The sequence below is a fragment of the Dermacentor variabilis genome, chromosome 6, assembly GCF_050947875.1.
Source record: "Dermacentor variabilis isolate Ectoservices chromosome 6, ASM5094787v1, whole genome shotgun sequence".
Classification (NCBI taxonomy): Eukaryota; Metazoa; Arthropoda; class Arachnida; order Ixodida; family Ixodidae; genus Dermacentor; species Dermacentor variabilis.
This window is the reverse complement of record NC_134573.1, coordinates 197,296,689-197,315,430: the sequence shown is the minus strand read 5'-3', so window position 1 is coordinate 197,315,430 and position 18,742 is coordinate 197,296,689. Positions and strand designations below refer to the sequence as shown.

General features: G+C 48.7%; 1 protein-coding gene across 3 annotated transcripts in view; it reads right to left on the bottom strand.

Annotated features, from left to right (window-relative positions):
* LOC142586048 (intermembrane lipid transfer protein VPS13A-like) overlaps nucleotides 1–18,742 on the bottom strand; it is a 935,034-nt gene that overhangs the window by 698,058 nt on the left and 218,234 nt on the right. For all 3 annotated transcript variants that reach the window (XM_075697293.1, XM_075697294.1, XM_075697295.1), the window contains one exon: nucleotides 17,405–17,511. In XM_075697293.1, the coding sequence (XP_075553408.1) occupies nucleotides 17,405–17,511 (107 nt within the window). The remainder of the gene's footprint in view (nucleotides 1–17,404; nucleotides 17,512–18,742) is intronic.

The following is an 18,742-nucleotide window of genomic DNA, read 5'->3' as shown; positions in this document are numbered from 1 at the left end:
TGGTTGGGTGCATTTGGCGTGGGCTGCTGTTCTGCAAGATGTCCTGGTGCAGTCGTTTGCCAAATTAGAAATTTCGCTGGACCACGACACGCTGTGGGACCGCAGCAACGATGACGGTGGCAGCACTAGTGAAGACGAGTAGTCCAGTGACCATGTCAGCTACTAATACATTTTCGCTATCGAATGCGCCCTCGGGTATGCTCTCTTATTTTATTTTTTTCCAGTCAAGCGATATGGGGGGGTCGACTTACATTCGAGTCGACTTACAATCGTGTAAATACGGTAGTAATTGTAATTTAGAGTAATGGCAGTAATGGGAGTAATGGTAATTTCGACAGCACACAACCACCGCCCATAGTGGCAATGAAATCAGTTGCTAGGCTGATTCTTTTATACACGAAAGGCTAGGGATGTAATTCCACACATCCCAAGCTACCATCACTGCAGCAGCTTGCACAACAGTAATCTTTACTGGAAAACGTGTGCAGAGAACGCTATATGCTTCGCATTGTTATCAGGAGTGCCTTATCATCAATTATATGGTTTGGATGCTTGTTTTTTGCTTGTTCTTCATTGAAAAGTACGCTGTTCTATGTTGTATGCATGATTCGAAAGATTGTAAGTACTGTTCGCCTCACTTTGCTGAGTGCTTGAGGCCTCTGCCTTATGGGGGTATGAGCCACTGCTCCTGGTCTGCACTGCTGCCGATCGAGATCGGCCCACATTTTTGCTAACAGACGCGGACATGAAAAATGCCGACCACTGAGAGGCTAACAGCTTTGCTGTAAGAGTAACAGAAAAAGAATACACAATGATAATTTAATTATCACTACAATCAAGCACTTCGGCACACCGCAAGCGTCGTCTGCTCGTGTTACAAAATTCTCTGTGTTTACGCGAGCTGCGTGGTCAGTGTTGCTCTCACAATTTCTTTTCCCCGAGCACCATGGAAAGTGCTTGTTACATTGCAGTCTGCAAATCTAGCGATCGGTGACATGTCAAGATGCAACATTGTGTCCCTCTACAAGGCAACGTGCGAGCAGAGTGGCTGCAGTGCATCGGGCTGTCAGTATTCGATCAGTGCCAGCATCTACCCGTGTGCGGCCGTCACTTCACACCGGCGGACTACAACAATAGTGAGCAATAGTGTGTCCGATATTCAGGTAAACGCAAGCGCAAGTGGACTGGGAGTTTTACTGGATGAGCGGAGGTGCCAACGTGAATTGCCTGCACAGTACAGCCACCTGGTGGCACAGAGCTTAACCAGACAAACCCAAAGTTAAAATTATGCGGATCCCACGCACTGTGGGAGTCCATGTAAGCGAAGCTTTCTGTGCTCGATGCTTTGATTGATGATAATTAGCAGTGATGTTGACGGCTAAAGCTTAATTTCTTCAACGTTTAGGCTAACACAAGAGTGGTGAGTTGATGTTAAACATTTCCATGCGTGCACCACTACTGTTTGTTTGCATAGTAGACAGAACACACAGGGAGAGGTGTTTGCTTGAGGCATAACTTCTGAGAGGGTTTAGCGTTGTCATTTCCTCACATGGCACATCACATTGTGGCAGGAGTGCCAAACATGGATTGGATTATGGAGCTGTACGTTCCAAAACCACACTCGGATTATGAGGCAAGCCGTAGTGGCGGACTCCGGATTAACTTTGACATCATGATGTTCTTTAACGTGTCCCAAAATCTAAGTGCACGTGCATTTTCTATTTCGCCCCCGTTGAAATGCAGCTGCCGCGATTCGAATCAAATCCACGACCTCTACCAATGCCATAGCCACAAAGCTAATGCAGCAGCCACAGAAGTGTTGATTTGATGGTTGACCGCTTTCGTAGTGTCTCCTGAACCCTGCGATGCGCTTTAATTAATGCGGCTCTGCTTCTGCACACCCTGTGCATAAGTAGCCCGCTTGACATATTCGCATGGCATTTATTTTTCAGAAATAGCAGCAATGTACTCTGCCATACCTTGAACTTAAGCTTATCCTGTTTCCCCCAACCGCTGTCATATAGTAGTGGGGATTCCTTGCCTTCTCGCATCACCTCCCCCCTCTCATAAATTGGAACTGCCTCTTCTACCGCTGCTTCGTCTCCGTTTTACAGTTCTATCTGCGTCCCCTCTGGCCTCACATGTTAGTAACAGGGAAGTGCTGCAGTTTCTGCAATGCTTCTGAGCGGAATCACGGACAATTACAGCTGTCAAGCAGCTAATGTGGCGACGGGCAGGGAGCTCCAGAGGGCATTGTGCACATTCGACGTGGTGGGGTGAAAATGAGTTTCTCCCGTCGCCTTTTCTTTCTTACTCGCGCTGTCATCTATGCACACGCTCTGAACCCCCCCCCCGACGCGGTGTGCATGACAGCAGCCCATAGCAGCAGCAGCAGCAGTGGGAAAGTCGAAGGAAGAGGCAAAGAAAGCTTTACTTTAACAACAGGAACAAAGTGTATTCTACTTTGCTGCGAAGTGTATTCTACTTTGCTGCAGGCGTAAATTTTTGGCAGGAACGTACTCGTGAACATGTCCTTTTAAATGTTTAGAATCTCTCGCACATCATTACAGCAATATAAGCTCTGTGTTTGGCTGGTTAAGCTCTGGGTCACCAGGTAGCTTCACTGTGCATGCCGCTCACATTTATGCTAAAGCCCCTTCATTACAGTGGTAGCAGTATGGAGGAGCTTTAGTTTATGCCTCCGTCCATCTGTCAAAACACCCAGCTTGCCTACAGTTACCAGAATACCAGACACCCTCGGCACTGCGACAGAATGCTCACAATGCACGCTTCTTGGATAGCTCTCACTGGCGATTGATGGCTAAGCCGTTAGCAGAGAGGTTGGAATAGAGTTACTGTACAGGCTCCCTTTAGGAGCTTATACAATGTGGGGATGCGCGACTCTCGCGCGTCCCCTGATGTTCTTCCCGCATAGCGCGTCTCCTGCTCTCCCACTTCGCCGCGTGGCCTGCGTGACGCCAGCGGCAGTCGATGTGGTTGAAGCGCAGTGCGAGAGATGGCGCGAGTGTTGCGCTGCTAACGCCGCCGACAGGCGAGGTTACCTGGGCGCCGAAGGGAAGGCGCTTGCTCTCTTGGGGGTCGAGACAGCAAGCAGCACGGACGTGCCGTGCCGCGCGTGGAGCGACCCTCTTCCCCGGCGGGTCGGCGCGCGGCGTGGACATCCTGCGCGCCGCCGACCGATGCTTCTGCGAGACCGCCTCACGTGGCTGCCTTCGAACGCGCCACGATTCGCGTGACCATACACGCGAAGGACCAGGCGTTGGGATCCAGCATGGGGCGAACATATTCGCTCGCTTCCGGTCGCGGTGAATCAGATTTCTAGATTTGTCGCGTGCCCATCGGCATGTTTTGTGGATAGCACCTCGGCTAGCAGGCACTGATCTATGAAAGGTGCAATAAATGCCCTTGTGATTGTTTGCACTACTGTGTTGTCGTTCCTTTGTCCCAAGAGTACGGGTGTGAGAGACCCCACAATAATAACTCTAGATTGCGGAAGCCTCGCACGCCGATTCCAAGACAACCGGAAGTAGATGACAAGACATCACAGCTTGATGTAGAACCAGTGAAGTGGAGCTTAAAGGGAGCCTCACCACGCCACATAAAAAAATTTGGTTATACGCTGGAAGTTATGTGCCGTCTAGGGCGCATTCTGCCACAAGAATTTTTTAAATCGGCTCATTAGTAGCCGAGATAGTGTGTGGTTCGACTGCGTTTGTGCTGACGGTAAAGAGCACGTACCTTTTCATTGTCAGGTTTGGTATGATTTGCGACCTGTCTAAGATTCTTAAATCGGGAGGGTCACGGCGAGTTCGTATGTAACTCCCCTCCTCACCACCCCTTTCTACCCTCATTGGGCATCCACTGTGTGCAATATATGCACCCGGGCAATGAGTGCACTAGTTGCATGACTTTTGCACCCACCACATTAATTCAAAGCTAGTTTCGAGATGGGTTGCTAAAAGCTACGAAAGAAGACCGATGTACTGCTGTGAACACCGTCAGGAACAAGAGGCCACTGTACAGTGTGTAGCAAAAGTGGCAACCACCCGTGAACAACTTTGTTGCCATCCCGTACACTCACTTTCACTTTCTAGGCAGTTTGTCGGCTTTCCAAGTGTCGCGCGACTGCTGCGAATAGATCTGTGTTGATCCGGCACCAAACTGTAACTATAAATAGCCGATGTCCAACGAAGCAGCGTCGATCAACTAAGGCAGTGTGGCCGTGACAAAATTCGCCGTTGGCCGATGTAATAATGGGCTGTAAGCTGTCACGAAACGCTTGATGCAAATACAGTCAACGACCGATTTTTCGGACCCTCTAGGGAATGTAAAAACGTCCGAAAATTCAGGCAGTCCGAAAAAAATGAATGCATGCAAAAAACCACACCTTTTTCTTTTTTTTCTCCGATCTAGAGGTAAAGGGCAAAGTACCAATCTTCCAAAACCCTGCCAAAGCATCAATGAAGGTGCTATAAAAAGAGGCGTTCAAAAACTCTGTACGCAGCCGACTGCCGGTTTATTATGTACATGTGCATCGTCGGCAGCCAGTGTTATTGCTGCAGTTGCTTGAAGAACTTGTTGATTGTTGTTTGGACGGTGTTCCGGTTGCATGCGATCATATTCGCCTCGATCTGAGCAAGGGTCATGTCAGCACTGTACACCGATGAAAAAGTCAACAGTGCTCGCGTCAACTCAGCGCTTGTAGGCGGCGCAGGCATTGGCTCCTCATTTTCAACATCGGAGTCTTCTGAATCCCCCACAACCTGACGGACTATTCCCTCGTCAGTCAGTTCTGCGCAGAAGTTGAGCTCGTTGTCAGCGTCAACAAACTGTTCAAAAGTTATTTCCGTGGGTACAGTACTGCTTTCCGCGCTTCGATGCCATCAGCGAGGACGACAAAGACGGAGTGGGGACCATCGAAGGCAAGCGAAATCTTCAAGCTGCGAACAGTGGAGTTCGCTGATGAGCGTCGAAGCACCTAGGCCTAGCGTCGCAGAGCACACTTGACACAACAGCACAACCACACACCATGCTAGCCAAAACGCGGCCTGCGCAAACAAACGAAATAGCGCCGCTCCGGAAACTCTGCCGGAAGCAGAAGTGTGGCCATTTGCGGCGATGAACATAGCCAGCGTGGCCAGACCAAATCGGTGTGTGACGGCTAGATTCGGCTAGTTGTGGTTCAAAGCGGTGATATGCTTTGTCTTTCGGCTGCAGGTCGATTTCCTTCGCAAGGGCGCTGCGCGAGGAGCCAAAGGACCTTCCGTTGCATCAAAAAGTCCGGAAAATTGGACGGCAGGGGGTTCGAGCGTCCGAAACTTCAGATGTCCATATACATTGACTCTATGGGGCTCGTGGCGGTGCCGCGAAGACGTACGAAATATCAGGCATGCCGGAAAATTCAGTCGTTGACTGTATGTTCATACAGGTGGCTCGTCAATGATTGGTCACAAGATCACGCTTTTGGGTAGATTGCTGTTGAAGCGGCATTAAAGACAAGATGGACGTCTGAAATTCTATCAAACAATCTTACATGATCCACGTGCCACTTATTCATTATACTCATAAAATCATGGGAGAACAGATATAAATAATATGTATATATACGAGAACATAATAAGTTAATCGCTGGGTTTCAAATACGATCTTCTTGCCTTCCTGCATCTAATCGGCCCGATCTTTGCACGTGCTTTCACACTTTCCAAAATGTGCTGCTTTTGTTGCCGTTCCCTCTGTCTGCATCGCGTTATCATTTAAATCAGTCCTGTCGACCTGGATGAGCCTTATAACCCAACAGGCAGCCAGCGCAGCGGCATCCTGCAGATTGCGGGAGTTCGGCCACTGTGCGTGCAATCCCCACACTGGGCTGACATCAGGAAGTCCATAAAGCCCGTTTCACATTGTGTGATTTTACATTGCATTTTTTGCAGCAATGATTTCAGCAAATGCAAAATTCACAAAGCCATTTCACATGAACCAAACACAGCGCAGCTGCAATTTTCGCATTTGCAAGCACCTAACGAAGTTCACTAGGGTTGAGGATTGGGCAAGTTGGTATTGCATTCTAAAACTGGTACAGCGTAACATATTATTACGATATCATTGAGCGATGTTCAAGAGACGAGCCGCCGCGTGAACGACGAAGAAGTTGGTTGGTGCCCTTGGCACGAGCGAGTGTCAGCCTGGCTGCCTGGCTCCAGTGTAAATAGCGAGTAAATAGCATCTTTCGTCTGTGTCTTTCCACACGTAACATTTCTGGTGGAGGTCAGCGATCCCCGTCCTCACCACAGAACTCTGAAGTGGTCGGCACACCGAGCTTGTCACCATGCCTCCCAGTGATGAGCCCACCTCTGCAACGGCTTCGGCTTGTCCGACAGCTCAAATCGTCATGTTTGCGCCACATCGAGACCCAGGTGTGTTCTCTGGCCTAGAGGGACAGGATGTCAACGACTGGATCAAGCTCTATGAACATGCCAGCGTTAACAACAGGTGAGACCCAACGATTATGCTCGCCAATGTCATCTTTTATCTCGGCGGCACCCCAGGCGTGTGGCACCAAACGCATGATGACGAAATAACCAGTTGGGACAGTTTCAAAGAAAAGCTGTGGGAACTGTTCGGCGACCCCATTGGGCGCAAGGCTGCCACAAGAAAGGCTCTTGCGTCTCATGTTCAGTCATCTACAGAGCCATACATTTCCTACATCCTCGATGTCTTGGCTCTATGCCGTAAAGCTGACGATCATATGTCCGAAGCAGATAAAGTGGCACATGTGCTAAAAGGAATCGCCGACGATGCTTTCTATTTCCTTCTTTTCGGCAACGTCTCGACTATCCACGCCATTATAAAAGAATGCCGTCGCCTTGAACAGGCTAAGAGCCGCCGTATCTCACATCACATTGCACGGCTACCCAACACTGCTGCTACGTCGACATGTGAGGGTTGACCGCGTCAGACCACCACCTGTGACGACGTCACCCGTATTGTTTGCCGCGAACTCGAGGCCGCCTGTTCGCCAACCTTTTCCACGACACCTCCCGATCCGCCAGCAACCAACATTGCGATGATTCAGGCCGTCGTCAGACAGGAATTTGAAAACATGGGTTTCAACACCATGTGTTCCACGTCTCGACCCAGAGTTCCCCAGTTATCTAGCAGCCCTCCTCGTCCCCGGCAGTCCTTTTCTGCCACATCTCGCCGCAACCCGTCCGAATGGCATACCCCTGATGACAGGCCGATCTGCTTCCACTGCTGTCGCATTGGACACATCGCCCGTCACTGCCGCAACCGATGGCCACCACCATCCTCGGACTTACGCCGCCACTTATTCCCGCACCTTTGGACCTTCTGTACCCTATGCCAACCGCCATGAACCCACTACCGCTGATGCCCCTGCTCCGAACCTTCGCTACAGCCGCTCGCCCTCACCTCGACGCCACCAGTCTCGTTCGCCCCTACCCCGCCGCTTCTCTTCGCCGCCTATCGCCTCCCGGACCAAGCCGGAAAACTAGGCACTGCATCTTCTGTAGGTGAAGCTGTGTTGTCGATCCTGCCCTCAAATCCTCTGCTCACGTTACCTACTGACCGAAACCTTCTTGACGCTGACGTTGACGGCTATCCTGTCACAGCACTCATCGATACAGGCGCACATCTTTCTATTATGAGTGCTGCCTTCCGACGACGACTGAACAAGCTCCTCACCCAAGCGTCGGCACGCGTCGTACGCGTTGCAGATGGCGGTACTGTGCCTATCATCGGCATGTGTATGGCACATGTCCGCATTGCCGGCCGCCACACTCCTGTCCTCTTCACCGTAATTGCTCATTATCCCCACAACCTTATTCTCGGCCTCAATTTTCTCTCCGCCCATTCTGCTCTTATTGACTGCTCTTCCAGTACCCTTCACTTTGAGCTGGCGACGCTCGCAGAACCTTCTGACGCACCCCACCGCCGCTTACGCTCCACCGGCTTTCTTCGCCTGCTGCCAAAGTCCATAGCCTACATTGAACTGTTGTCTTTCCCACCAGTTCCTGATGGCGAGTGCCTCGACCCTCCTCTGCCTGACATCCCAATACAGTATGACGTCACCGTGCCTCACAGTATACTTACTATTACTGTGAACCACACTCGCATGTCTGCCTGTAACTTTGGAGTGGCAAAGCAAATTCTACTGCAAGTTATTTGCCTTGCCACCATTGATTGTCTCGGCGACAATACGTGGCAGCGTTATCGACCGATGGTTCTCGCAAGCTTAGCATGCCCCTCGCGCCCGCCTCGGGCGTCGACCCAACATAAAGAAAATGGTTGCGACGGACCTGTCCTTTACACAGGCTGAAGACCTTTGCGAAGTATTATCGTCCTACCGCGATATTTTCGACTTCGACGACCGCCCTTTAGGCCAGACGCTCGCGGCCAAGCATCGCATTCTTACTGGCGATGCTGCGCCTATTCACCGACAACCGTATCGAGTTTCTGTGTCGAAACGCCGAGTAATCCAAGATGAAGTGAACAAAATGCTCGATAAGGACATCATTGAGCCTTCATCGAGTCCCTGGGCGTCACCTGTGGTGTTGGTTAAGAAGAAAGACGGCATGTGGTGCTTCCGTGTAGACTACCGTCACCTGAACAGCATTACAAAAAAGGACGTCTACCCACTCCCATGTATAGACGACGCCCTTGACTGCCTGTACGGTTCCAGCTATTTCTCGTCTATTGATCTTCGTTCGGGATATTGGCAGATTGCTGTTGACAATATGGACAGAGAAAAAACCGCGTTCATCACACCTGATGGCCTATACCAATTTAAAGTAATGCCGTTTGGATTATGCAATGCCCCTGCCACCTTTGAGCGTATGATGGACTCCTTGCTCTAAGGTTTCAAATGGTCCACATGCCTCTGCTACCTCGACGACGCCATCGCCTTCTCGCCAACGTTCGACTCTCACCTTGAACGTCTCACAACTATACGTGATATATTTCGGAAGGCGAAGCTGTAACTTAACTCGTCCAAATGTCGTTTTGGCCACCGATAAATTACTCTTCTGGGCCATCTCATTGACGCTTCCGGAGTACAGCTTGATCCCGACAAAACTCACACTGTCAGAGAGTTTCCGGTTCCGAAGACAGCCACAGACGTTCGAAGTTTTGTAGGGCTATGCTCGTACTTTCGTCGTTTTGTTCCAGATTTTGCGACAATTGCTAGACCCCTAACTAATCTTTTGAAGAAAGGCGTACAATCCTCGTAGGGCACTGGAGAAGCCGCCGCATTCTCTCGTCCCGTCACTCTTCTAACCTCACCACCCATTCTCGCCCATTTCGACCCTGATGCCTCTACAGAACTGCGTACAGATGCCAGCGGTCATGACGTAGGTGCCGTCTTGGCCCAGCGTCAGCGTGGCCAGGATCGCGTTATTGCTTACGCGAGTCGCCTCCTAGCATCATCGGAGCACAACTATTCCATTACTGAACGAGAATGCCTTGCTGTTGTCTGGGCTGTTGCGAAGTTCCGTCCTTACCTTTACGGTCGCCCTTTTTCCGCAGTCACTGATCATCATGCTCTCTGCTGGCTCTCATCGCTAAAAGATCCTACAGGCCGGCTTGGTCGATGGGCTTTGAGGCTATATTCCGTGGCGTACAAGTCTGGCCGCCTGCACCAAGATGCTGACAGCTTGTCGCGTGTGGGGATGCGCGACTCTCGCGCGTCCCCAGATATCTTGTTTTCCCTCATCTCCTGCAATCCTGCTTTGCCGCGTGGCCTGCGTGATGCCCGCGGCGGTCGATGTGGTTGAAGCGCAGCGAGAGGTGGCGCGAGTGTTGCGCTGCTACCGGCGGGGTTACTTGGGTGCGGGAGCAGAAGGCGCTTGGTCTCTTGGGTGCGGGACAGCAAGCAGTCCGGACATGCCGTGCCGCGCGTGCGCCGACCCATGCTTCTGCGAGACCGTCTCGCGTGGCCGCCTTCGATTGCGCCACCGTTCACGTGACCGTACACGCGAATGACCAGGCGTTGGGATGCAGCATGGGGCGAACATATTCGCTCCCTATACGGTCGCGGTGAGTCGGACTTCTAGATTTGTTGCACGCCCATCAGCATGTTTTGTGGATAGCCACTCGGCTAGCAGGCATTGATCTATGAAAGGTGCAATAAATGCCTTTGTGATTGTTTGCGCTACTGTGTTGTCGTTCCTTTGTCCCAAGAGCACGGAGGAGAACGCCACATCTGGCTGCCCAACGTGGACCTCTTGGGGCATCGGACGATAAATTTAACAGTTTTGCTTCGTTCGAGACGTTTGTTTGAACCGAAGCGTAGGGCTAGCGTGGATTTTGATCGCTAGTGTTGGCGGCGTGCTTTCTTGAGCGAGGCGACGGTGGCTGTAGTGTGTTTGAACATGTCAACATGCTAAGCCTTTTCGCAAGTGTTTTTTTAATGACATTCGTCGATACGAGAGCCACGTGGTTTGCTTCCTGGGAGAGCGAGGCTTAGCGCCCGCGGAGCATTGCCAAGCCTGAAGCGAGTGAGTACGGAAGCCTCGTGGGTGGTCCGAATTTCTTATGTAAATAGCTTCTTCTATCTCTTTGACTCTGATGAAGTCGTGGCTCTGGGAGCCGGGTGGCCGCAGGCCACGGGTGCCACTACGGGCTGACTGATATTGCGGCCTGGCACCGGGCACTCCGACACCATCTGGGACGGTGGGCGCCGTCAACTCGGATGCTGTGCGCACCGAGCGGAATAGGACCACCTCACAGAGCTGACGTCTCCTCGCGGCTGCCTGTTTTGCGCTCATTTTGGGTGTTGTTTTTGGATGCCAGTTGTCAGGGTAGCGACGCTTTAGGCCTAAGGCTTTACGAATCTGCCTGTCGCACGTGGAAGGACACAACCTGGTGGACCGTGGCGTTGAGGTGTTGCGATTTGCTTCCCTCATTCTATTTAGCCTCGCAGGAATTGAAATTACTCGTTCGACTCAAGGAAACGAGCTTCGTTTACGTGAACTTCACAACTGAGTAGCCGCCCGATCTTTTGCTAGCCGAGTTGAACATCGTACCACGTGGGCGATGCGCATGCAGAATTCCTCTCCCTTGCACTACGTTAGTGTTTGCCGAGTGTGTTGAGTCTACGCAGCGTGAGTGGAGTCACCCCTGGTTTGCCGTCACCTGCACATCGTCTGCGCTGCTGCCCCGGACTACGATCGAGCCACCCCGGGCGACGGTGATGCTGTGGCCAGTTCGGCGCAGCGACTTCGGCGGCCTCCTGTATCCAGCTCACAACCCTCGGCGGCGGAGAAAAGAGCCGGCAGTCACCGACAGCTACTGCGGCTCTCGCCAGCAGGGTGCGTTGGCGCAAGTGACGCTTGCTTGTTCCGGCTACTGCGTCGCCGTTTCCGGAGTCCTGGCCTGGAATCGTGCCGTCAAGTCTGCAAAGCTGCTGCTGTGACCGGCGGACGCCAGCAGTGTACCCGGGGAAAATGTCGGCTCGCATGCTATGGACAGCGTGTGGACATTTCTTCGGCGCGGCCACTGTTGCATGTACTATCTTGTTCGCGAAGCACGGGTTGATGTTAGACCGAGTGACATGTTTCTCCGAAATATGTAGTGACTTAAGGTTGGGGGGACGTGGTGATGCGCGACTCTCGCACATCCCCAGATATCTTGTTTTCCCCCATCTCCTGCAATACCGCTTCGCCGCGTGGCCTGCGTGACGCCTGCGGCGGTCGATGTGGTTGAAGCGCAGCGCGAGAGATGGCACGAGTGTTGCGCTGCTACCGGCGGGGTTACATGGGTGCGGGAGCGGAAGGCGCTTGGTCTCTTGGGTGCGGGACAGCAAGCAGTCCGGACGTGCCGTGCCGCGCGTGGGCCGACCCATGCTTCTGCGAGACCGTCTTGCGTGGCCGCCTTCGAACGCGCCACCGTTCGCGTGACCGTACACGCGAATGACCAGGCGTTGGGATCCAGCATGGGGCGAACATATTCGCTCGCTATCCGGTCGCGGTGAGTCGGACTTCTAGATTTGTCGCGCGCCCATCGGCATGTTTTGTGGATAGCCACTCGCTAGTAGGCATTGATCTATGAAAGGTGCAATAAATGCCCTTGTGATTGTTTGCACTACTGTGTTGTCGTTCCTTTGTTCCAAGAGCACGGAGGAGAACCCCACAAGCGTTACCCTGTTCACGACTCTGACTCCTCCAATATTGCCAGTGCTTCTTGCATATTCTCTGTATCACAGCTGCTTCATTTTGCCGACGAGCAACGCCGTGACGCCTACATCAAAGCACTCATCGACCGTTTTGAACACTCTCCGGCCGATGCTGCTCTACGCCTCTTCGACGGTACTCTGTAACGTCGTAACCTTCATACGGACTGCTCTGAGTTCCTGCTTGTAATACCAAAACACCTCCACTCCACCATTCTAGAAGAGCTCCACGACGCACCAACGGCAGGACATCTCAGCATATCTCGAACCTATGACCTTGTATGTCGCCGTTTTTTTTGGCCGGGCCTTGCCCGTTCCATACGACGTTACGTTGCCGCTTGTGAACTTTGCCAACGATGCAAGAAGCCTTCCCAGCTCCCCGCTGGTTACCTGCAGCCGCTCGACATCCCTGCCAAGCCCGTTCATCGTGTCGGCTTAGACCTTCTCGGTCCATTTCCGGAATCTACATCAGGAAACAAGTGGGTTGCAGTCGCGACAGACTACGCGACCCGCTACGCCGTAACCCGTGCTCTTCCGACCAGTTGCGCAACTGATGTTGCGGACTTCCTCCTACATGATATCATTTTGATGCATGGTGCCCCGCGTCAATTGCTAAGAGACCGTGGCCGTACGTTTTTGGCCAAAGTCAACGACGACATCATGCGTGCCTGCTCAATACGGAATTTACCACCTCCTACCACCCCCAAATGAACAACCTCACTGAGCGCTTGAACCGCACCCTTACAGGCATGCTATCCAAATACGTTTCCGACGACCACCGTGACTGGGACCTGGCTCTACCTTACATTACCTTTGCATACAACTCTTCCCGTCTCGAAACAGCTGGCTTTTCCCCGTTCTACGTCTTGTATGGCCGCAAACCAACGCTACCACTGGACACGGTGCTTCCGTCCGCCACAGCTTTAACTAGCGATTATGCCCGTGATGCAATCGCCCCTGCTGACCATGCTCGCCTACTTGCGCACGCTTGTCTACAAGTGTCTCAAGACAAGCAGAAACAACGCTACGACCTCCGTCACCGTGATGTCCATTTTGTGCCCGGTGCCCTCGTGTTGCTTTGGTCACCATCGCGTAAAGTCGGCCTTTGTGAAAAACTGCTTTCCTGTTACACAGGCCCATATTGCGTGATACGCAAAGCGACCGATGTCACCTATGAAATCGTTCTAGCCACGCCCACTACGTCCTCTGCTGTGACAACCAGTGACATTGTCCATTGACTCAAGCCCTACGACTCTCCATGCACCTTGGATATTTAACGGCACCGTGACGGTGCTTTTGCCGCCGGGGGGTAATATTACGATATCATTGAGCGATGCTCAAGAGACGAGCTGCCGCGTGAACGACGAAGAAGTTGGTCGGTGCCCTTGGCACGAGCGAGTGTCAGCCTGGCTGCCTGGCTCCAGTGTAAATAGCGTGTAAATAGCATCTTTCGTCTGTGTCTTTCCACACGTAACAATATAAAGGAAGAAACAAGCCAAGCCGGCCAGATGAAAGAACAGAGCGCAGAATTTTAAAGATATATGGCTGGTAGTGCTACAAGAAAGCACCAAGGAATGTCGTCACAACGCTTTACAAAATGTCACACCAATAGAAGACTACACCTTCATGAGCCACAGAACATGCAATTCTGTCATAAAAAATTAAATTTATCAAGAAATCTTAGTTCCCGAGAAGATAGGCACAAAGATGGCGCGCTAATACACGTGCTGCCAGCCGTTGCCATGAGATCAGCTTCAATAATCTCCCACGTAAGTTGTGATCGGTGCTTTGTTTAGCAGTTCACACCAATAAAAATTTAGCTTACTCCAAAGTCCTGCGACAGTGATTCCCTAAGTGTCCCTGTGTAGCTCGGTGCACATTGTAATCACATTCTTTTAGTCTTTCATTAGGGCATCGAACAGTTTGGCCTATATATCTCTCCCCACATGATAGTGGAATTAAATAAACAACCCCAACAACGCAAGACCCAAAGCGCTTCTTGTGCATGGTCACACAGACAGTGGTGCGCGGATGGATAAAGATGCGACGACAAAAACCATGTTTTTTTACTTTAATCACACTGACAACACTATTATTTTAGACCTTCTCAATCTGAACTATGACATGCTAGATAAAATGGCTGCGGATGGTACTTCTAGTGCTGATGATTTATGGCTGAGTTCCAAAACACGGTTCATGAATGGATACAGAAGTTTGTCCCTCTTAAACTTAGGAAAGTGGACAGCTCTAACCCTTGGATTACCCATGAAATCCTCCAACTAAAACGATGCATCAAGGGCTTGTCAAGTGCTCGTTCACAGAAAAGGTAAAACTTGCAAGTTGTTCGAGAAAAATTACATAAGAAGATTAGATTGTCAAAGTACCAGTTCTTTAACATCAGAATGCACAACTTCCTTACTAGCAACCCCCAAAAGTTTTGGAGGTATCTTACAGATAAGACACAGCCTGTAAGCAAAGTCTTTTTGAACAACTCTGCCGTTACGGACACATGTACAATAGCGTCAGCCTTCAATGACCAATTTTCCAGCGTATTTCTGCGTGGAAGAGACACGGTTGCCGAATTTAGAGGCAAAAATCTAGATATTGTAAGGAAGATGACGAACGTGCGCGCAGTCAGCAGCATCGGCAGCATCAAGCGCCGGTTGTTGCTTAACCTTGTTATAAGCAAACAGGGAATTTTTTTCAGCACTTCTTCACCTTGGCACAAAGAAGTCATCCAGACTGGACGACATTCCAAACTGTTTTCTGTAAGATATGCCGAATGGTTCGTGAAATATTTATTATCAGCACAAGTCTGCATAAAGGTGAAGTACTCAAAGATTAGAAAACGGCAAAGGTCATACCTATCTACAAATCCGGCGATAAGTACTTTGTAGCAAATTATAGGCCCATTTCTCTGTTGTGCACTACCAGCAAGGTTATTGAACACTTAATTTTTAAACACGTGAGCTCATTTTTGGAGAGCGTGAATTTTTTCATGAGCAACCAGCATGGTTTTCAGCGTGGCCTGATTCATATCACCAATGAATTCTTCGTGACCTTGGACAAAGGTGGTCAAATAGACGTAATTTTTCTCTATTTCTAGAAAGCATTCGACCACATGTCACATTTGAATTTAATGATAAAACTTAAGAGCCTCTTAAACAATAGACAACTTGTAATGTGGCTTCACTCTTACCTTTCTAACTGCCATCAATATGTACAAATAGCTAAATCAAAGTCTCATACAGCACCAGTGCTTTCTGGGGTTCCTAAAGGCTCTGTCCTTGGGCCCCTTCTTGTTCTTATATATCTCAATGATCGGGCCATCGACTTTCCTATACGCAGCCGTTTTTTTGCAGACGACTGCATTGTCTACCACACCACTGAAACAAGTGAGGATCAAGACGCACTAAGCAACTACCTAATGGCTATTACTAACTGGTGCCATGTGTAGGAGACAACTCTGAATACCTCAAAATGCGCTCAGATGACAATAACTCGTAGAAAAAACCATTTCCCTATGCGTACAATGTCAACAATAACGAAATCATCCTTGTTAACTAGTTCAAATACTGGGGTATAATTATTGATTCCACATTAAGTTCAACCTCCCATATTAAAAACATCATCTCTACAGCATCAAAACGACTGTGGTTGCTCAGGCATCGCTTGAAACACTGTAACAGTAAAACAAAATTAGTTGCATACATGTCCCTCATACGCCCGTTACTTGAGTATGCAGATGTAGTGTGGGATCCACACACCAAAACAGAAGCTAACCGCATGGAACGTATTTTTAAAAATCGCTTCACTTCGTTTACAACGCCTATGGTAGGCTGATGTCCATGTCTGATCTTTATACGCGGTCCAGTCTTTGCACACTCGAATCACAGCGAAAGTTGCATCGTCTAAAAATGGTATTCAACATCATTAACAGTCAAGTAAAACTAGATTTCCAGGCATACATGCAATATAACATGTCATGACCTACCCATAAGAAACACAGCAAGGCTATTTTAGTACCTCAATGTAGGACACATGCATACAAAGGTTCCTTATTCCCAAGGACTGTTGTTGAATGGAACGGCTGCCGAATGAGGTGGTGAACCTGTCAACGTCGGAATCTTTTTTAACAGCCGTTGTTCCGTTCTTGTGATTGACTGCGTGTTCTTTGTTACTCTTTCGAAGGTGTCCATATGTAAATAAGTGTTGATTGTTCATTGTATTACTCTTGCTGGTGTTTGTTTATGTCATTGTCCTTTTATCGTCGCAGCATGACAATGATTAGTAGCATAAATAACTTGTAATGCAATGTACCCAGTTCTGCCTTGGTGGCCAAAAGGTTGCTGGCAGTATTGAATAAATAAAATTAAAATAAATAAATAAATGGAGAGGATCTATGGCCGCCCAAAGCCTACGTAGAGTATCCGGTGCGAAAAGCACTGCTTCCACGCTACCCTAGCGGCCAATCTTTTTTAATGTGTGAGAGATGTTATGCAAATATGGCAGCGCTCTGTTCTTTATTCTAGCCGGCTCGGCTTTGTTTCGTCCTTTCTATGTTGCACTGTACCAGTTTTAGAACACCTAACAGAAAACTGAATTATTCTTGGCGTCAGTTCGCTTTGGTGAAAACAAAGTAAAACAACTTAGAAACTATTTTTGTGACATAGGGAGGCCACAAAGACGTGTCTACGATCCACGTTGAGATTGTTTCAACACATGTACATTTTCACAGAGAAGTTCAGCACTTGGAACATTGAAAATCACATGTATGAAGGGTCTGATGGCCCATATGCTGCAACTATTAATTCGCAAGTGTAAAAGCGCAGTCGAATTTACACTATGTGAAACGGGCTAAAGCAGAAGCACATTCAGAGCCAAAATCCGTGATCGCATCAGCCGGGGCAGGGCGCTTAGCATTTCTCTTTTGCTAAAAACAACGAAGTGAGGTGCTCGCGTGCAGAGGGATTTTGTGGCACACATAACATGCGACACTGCACCGTTTCCCCATTACAAGTGAGGATAATGTCACAAGCATTTATGGTGAAAAAAATGTTTCCTGCTGGCCTGTTCCAACGAACTCAGTCTTACTGAGTTTACGCATCTTTTTAGACATGTGAGAGCATTCTTCCTTTTGAAAGAAAGATGTAAGGAAAAATCAGTTCCATAGCAAACTTTGCATGTGAAGTTCCTTACCTTGGTGTAGAGTGTCGTTTCCATGAGGTCAGTTACAGACAGGTGTGTCAAGTCAACCCGAACTATCACCTTTTCATTTGCCTTCTGGACATAGTCACAATCAAACCCTGGAACATCAGACAGAAAGCACACTGTACTGGGGACATGGAAGTTTTGTGTGAAAGGGGCTTTGTGCTCATGTTTACTGTTACAGTGTATTAAATTATTAAAGTATTATTATTATTATTATTATTAAAAACAGTATTATTAAATAAATTATTAAATAGAAGAGAAGCCAGCAGCAATGACTGTCCTTAAGTGACAAATGGAACAAAAAGAAAGGCAACCTAGCACTTGTAGCATTTTTCCTTCCTTTTTTTTTTCATCTTTCTTTAATGTTAACTATACCAAGTATTTTATTGGAGGTAAACAAGCCCAATTTTCAGTGTGGACCTTTCGTATGACTAAGGCAGTCATGTCGACAGATGAGTAATTCCATTTCCCTACAGATGCTCTCTCAATATCACGGTTCTGTCAACTGCATCCACATCAATAACAGACAAATTTGTAATATGAATTTACAGCTTATCTGAAATTGTTACAATGTTTACGATAGTTTTGCAAAAGTTCTACTGATCAACAATTGGTATACTTCAGAGTGGTGTAACACACGTGAATTTTGGCAGCTTTAGATGTATTATTATGCACAGTTTACAAAATTGTGATATCGTTACTCATTGCTAAGTTGTAGACTTAATACTTGAGTTTTCTTCTTTCTTTTTAATCTAGCAATTTTCAACTACTTTTGTAAGAAAATTGACATTTTAAACAAGAAATCTGCTTCCTACAGTTGCTATATTTTATAGGGACACTAAAAAGAAGCATTAAAACAGTTTAGACTGACAAAGCGATCTTTAAAAACACTATTATAGCCTATTTCGCAATAAGTTGTTCATTAAAACAGAAAATGAAGGTCAAAGTTTCATTTTATGAATTTCACGCCAGAACACCAATGCCGGCATTTTAGTGTGACGCCATAGATTTCACAGCAATTCTTTTTTTTATTATTTCGGCCGCGTTAGTGCAGTAAAAGTACCAGAAACTTGCCATGTTCAATTGCTGGCTCCTTTTCGGAACACAATGTATTCAATCTTTAGCGATAAACAGTTTCATCTAGGCCATAACAGATGTCAAAATCAATGCCATGGTGAGCTACGCACATCAGCACTCATCTTGCCTTTTCGCACCTGTTCCGGCTTCTTGTAATCCAAGTAAGAGTAGTGTTTTCAGTGTTGCAGAAGGGTACTTTACTAATAGAGAATACATCATTTTTATCTTTAGTGTCCCTTTAAGTTATTT